Raw genomic sequence first — 5,175 nt, 5'->3', positions numbered from 1 at the left:
CGCATAAACTTAGAATGGGGCTTGTTCGAAATGCTCCAGTCGCGATTCGGATTCAGGCGTGATGGACTGTATCCAGTTTAGCATTTTCGGGTTTAATCCTAAGTCATTGAGGTGTGACGTCAAATATGGGCGTTCCTGAAAGATATGGTTAATCGTCAAATTTTTGTTACAGTATTGAGATTTTAAAAATTAAAAACTAAAAACCTAGCTGGTACTAAAAATAATTCAATTTTACATAGATATACCGAATTTAGTCATAATTCTTAGAGCCGCTGTTGAGTAATAGAATCGATAAAGTAGCACCTACAGTTCGTAGATTTTATCGAAAATGTTATTGTGCATAGAAGGAGTGTATATACCTGGAAGGTTAGTATATACCTGCAAGGTGGGTATATATCCACCTTAAATATGTAATTTTAGTTTTGTACGACTTTTCGTTTTTGAGTTAGGTTGTACACACACTCAACTTGGTTGTCTGCACTCAAATGTGTATATATGTTGAAAGCTTTCAGAATCTCAAATTAAGATGTATCGTAATAGTTTCCCTTAAATATATTCCATATGTAGGTTAGTGAAAGTAATAATAAAAATTATATTGTCAGGTGTTTTGGGATTTTTAATTTATTTTTTATAATAACAATAGAAATTCAATATGGCTCTCTTGAATTTCATTCAATTCAATGGCATATAGATTCATGGAAAAAGCGAAAAGTGAATAGCAACTGGACCTGGAAACTGGTAAATATTCAATTATCTTTGCCAATGTAATTCAGATGTGCTACTACACTGGCCTCTCGGAGTTACTGGAGCAAGAGTCCGCGAGACGAGGCGCCAAACTTCCATGTCGGTGTAGAAGAAATTGCTCATCGCCGAGAGGCACTCGTAGCCAGCGAACGTGGGGCAAACGCTATTGCACTTCCCCACCGGCTTATCGATATTGATCCAGATCCCGAAGTTGTCCATGTCACCACCCATTGCCAATCCAGACGGCAGTGACTGCTGCCCCCGACTCAGGTACATGAAGTTGTCGTCGCTGTTGGAAGGTCGAAATACCTTGAAAGTTGGAAAAAGGCGGAACAAGAAGGACCTTCTATTGCCGTAGAACTTGCTGCTCACTTTCCAAGAACTACTCGCGTATCCTCCAAAGACCCAATTCTCCCTGTCTCTCAACAAGATTATAGTCGGCCCTTTCCTAAGGACTGCCGATTCGAATTGCGACCAACTGAAGTCTTCTTTGACGTTGTAGAGCATCTGCCATTCGTATGACTCGACGCCTCCTCCGATAAAGGCAGTCAGCATCACTATATGAGTTATGTCGAGAATCGTACGTGTGGAAGAAATGGGGAAGGGGACCATGCGATTTGTCAACGGAGCTATTCCGAAGCACATTTCGATGACCGATTTCAGAACATCTCCGAGTATGATATGGTTGCACATTAGTTTACGAAGGTCCGCAACCTCTGCCATATCTGGCAGTTCTTCGGCGAAGAAATTCATTGCAATGTGGAGTTTGCTTTCGTTGAGATCGGCATCGCAGCTCATCCACATCAGTATCTCGGGATAGTTCCTCAGGCACATTCCCCTGAGGCAAGTCGCGAACACTTCACAGAAGTACTTTACAATATTGTATTTGTTTATTTTCAATCCGTTGTTTTCCGTTTCCTCATAACTGGTCCTTAACAGAATGGCAAAGATAATCCTCGCCTTTTGCTCTACAGAGCCACTCCATTGCCCTTTGACCAATTCACTGAACCTCTTCAAGTTGGGCAATATGTCGTCCTTGTTACCATATATGTGCCATACCCAGGTCTCGTACAAATCATGTAGTATGTATTCATCCCATTGTTGGTGGAGCTTGTGGGGAAAAATGGCTGAAAATCCATCTTCATCATATATTTGCAAGTATCTGCAGATTCTCTTCATCTCCTCTTTGGTCAGTTCCCATTCAACTTTCTTTTCTATTATTGTCGTGCTTACCTTCCTTTTACGGCAGAAGTAAGGACATAGAAGACTGACAAACTTGCAGCCTTGAAGAAGCGACGGTCCCAGCGATTGCCTGTCTGACATTTTCTTCTTTTTTTGATCGTCATAGAAAATGGGATGTTAATTATTCATAAAGTATAAACTGGCAGCAGATAACAGAATAAATTTTGACAAGGGATATTCGTTATAAAAGAAATACTAATTTCACCAATTCTAACTTAGAACAATAATTTGGTTACAATTTCATTAAAATTGTAATAAATCAGGTGATTTGAAAAAAAATATATAGTTTCGTAAATTGACCGTTATCAAGTTACCTAAGTAGCTTAGACTACAAATTTCAATGGATTCCAAGTCACAAAGGTTTGTCTGGAAAGGAGACAGCTAAGGCCAGCTGCTAAAGAGAAGCGATAATGGAATGGCAAGATTTCTAAGACTCGGAATCTCAAATAATAGGAAGATAATGTAAGCCCAACCAAGGTACAAGGTACAAGGTTTCGTCCAAACCTAGGACTCAGCCGAAAAGATCTGGTATCGATAGCAAGACTATGGAAAAATCATGAGCTCCATGAAAATCTAGAGAGATAGTGAATTATAGAAAGTTCCGTGTCACATTCTATTTAGATGCAAAAAATATAAAAAATATTTTTCTTATTCAACTTGTTGAATTTAGGAATAAAAATTTTAAATAGTTTAGTAAATTCTGATCTTATAGGATTTGGTAACAAATCTTCACGGTCATTAATGCCATCCATTTTTTAAAAATTTATATTGATGTACATAATATTCTTAAATTGTTAATTAATTTTATTTCTACAAAACACATCCACAACATATAAAAACGCTAAACAAAGCGTTTGCTATAGTGCTGGATCTAATAATGCCCATCAACAAATCCATGACCCCAGCGGAAGAACTAAGGACTGTGGCATTGGCCACTATAGTCGAGCGCTACCCTGAGCCAGAATGGATCCATATATACACCGACGGGTCAGCTACAGAGGCAAATAAAAACGCGGGTGCAGGTGTCTATAGTAGCCTGTTCCAACTGTCAGCACCTGCTGGAGCAAACGCTACCAATTTTGATGGAGAGGTAGCTGCAATTACTTTAGCTCTAGAAAAGATTACACACGCCTGCGCAAAGAAGATAGTTCTGATGTCGGATTCTAGGGCAGCACGTCCCTCAACTAACGCTAGAATTCTGGCATGCCACTGCGTCCTGTGTGGAGTTGGTGAGATGACTGGTGATCTCATATTTGCATGTGCGGCAACGGCGGACTTGACTACAGACGGGAGTTACATCGGCAGAGCTAAACTTTACTGGGCTGTACGAAACAAAATGGCAGAAATGCCTAAAGTAGTAAAAAAAAAAAAATAAAATAAAAAAATATAAAAACGCATGTTTATCTCAATACAGTTTAAATTAATCTCTTAATTACAAACTAAAACTAGCAATATTAAATAGCATGGGCCCTATATTTTCTTATTTTAACTATATCTACGACTTTTATTTATAATCTTAAACACTTTCTTGAGACTGTTTAATGTTCTTTAAATAAATAATTTAATTTTAATTCATTTCAGTCTCAAAACCTTTTATTTTTCTTTTAAGTCCGACGTTTCGGCCAATCCGGCCATCCTCAGGGACAATCTTAATACAATTTTTGAACTAAATGATTTAAAAATTCAACGTCATGCAGATTATGCTGCTCAGGTCAAAACAACAATATCTAATTAGTCAATTTTCACATTAAAAACAAAAATTAAAATTCATTTATCACAGTCACTATTTGTTAAAACTTAATCTACGATATTCCATTAGCTTATTGCTAACTTATGGTCTAATTTTTTTTTTTTTTTTTTTTTTTTTTTTTTTTTTTTTTTTTTTTTTAGTCTCGTATGTAAAAGTGTGTCCTTAGTGAGAAATGAGTTACAGTCAGTAGGGATATGTCAATGTGTCTGTTGAGTTCGTCACGTTTATTTTGTAGGCCATTGGCATTCCATAACACGACAGCAAGGGGCTTTGTGCTCATCGTGGGAAATAAGGAGGGATTTCGGATAGGATTCTAGTGAGAAGTCGATAATGGGTTTGATGGTCTCTTGAAGATCTCTTAGCAAGGATGAAAGGATTGAAGTTATATCCATTGGATTTTGGTTGTGAGGTTATGGATCAGCGGCTTGTGAAGGACAGTATATGTGACTAAGATTGCTGGGTGAGGATGGGCTCGTCATAGTATATTCGAAGCTGGGGTATGAGGGGCTCTGTTGGTATTTAGGACGGGGAGTTTATCAAAACAGTTGGGTGAGGTAGAACTGGGAGTGGATCACGTCCTGGTAATTTTACCGGTAAGGGTAGATGAAGAGGAGGATTTTGATGAGAAGATGGTCACGAGACCAGCTAATGTAAAATGTCATTAGAGTGCTACCAATGGGTAGTTTCTCTACACGCCTGTAACACTCCAATCTAACTTTTTTACTATTTACTAATTATAATTTACTAAATGTATTATAATGTACAGTTGTAAATGACAATAAATAAATATTAAAAAAAAAAAAGATTTTGATGACGTGGAGGTTGAGGTTGAGGAGGAGAGGTCAGGGGCTTGGGTTGAGGATTCTGCGGTGACTGACGTTGGGCTGTTGTTTTTTTATAGTGATCTCGGCGTATGTTCGGGTTGAGTGTTCAGATCGATCCAATGTTTTTGAAGTAGAAGGTTGTGTTTTAATAACATAAGCTGTTTTTTTTTTTGTTTTTTTTATCCCCCTCCCTTGCCACTTCTGGCATATAGGGTGCGGTAGAAGTGGAGTAGTGCGATGGGGTTTGCGCATGCCACTGCTTTCAAAAATCAACAATTTTATAATAATAATGTTAGCGGGGGAGTCCATTTTAATTATTATTGGGAACAATATTAAATGTGGGGCAGCACATCGTGTTGCGCGCCTTACTGATGGGGCTGCACCTTATCCACTGCACCTGTCCGGAACCCCCCGTATCCTTTTAAGATCTGTGAGACCCAATAGTCCGGGAGGACCCACTTATCCTTCAATATAGAAAGTAAGGTGGGGAAGAATTTCCTCAGAGTAGCACCCTTCTGGCTTCCTACTCACCGTCTATTCTACTCCTCTATTAAATCCTCCTGCAGAATTTTCTTCCATAAGTTTAGAGTCTCGCCGATCCTCTCTCGGATTTCC

At 38.6% G+C, this 5,175-nt stretch overlaps 1 protein-coding gene across 1 annotated transcript; it reads right to left on the bottom strand.

The window, feature by feature from the left end:
- Positions 1 to 666: 666 nt before the first annotated feature.
- Positions 667 to 2,223, bottom strand: LOC106677890 (uncharacterized). The gene has a single exon (XM_014416125.2). The coding sequence runs from the start codon at positions 2,065 to 2,067 to the stop codon at positions 751 to 753; it is 1,317 nt and encodes a 438-aa protein (XP_014271611.1). The 5' UTR covers positions 2,068 to 2,223; the 3' UTR covers positions 667 to 750.
- Positions 2,224 to 5,175: the final 2,952 nt, after the last annotated feature.

Source organism: Halyomorpha halys, unplaced genomic scaffold (assembly GCF_000696795.3).
Source record: "Halyomorpha halys isolate HHAL.00 unplaced genomic scaffold, Hhal_1.1 Scaffold1.1, whole genome shotgun sequence".
In the NCBI taxonomy this organism is placed as follows: domain Eukaryota; kingdom Metazoa; phylum Arthropoda; class Insecta; order Hemiptera; family Pentatomidae; genus Halyomorpha; species Halyomorpha halys.
The sequence above is the reverse complement of the archived record's forward strand: the minus strand, read 5'-3'. Positions and strand labels throughout refer to the sequence as shown.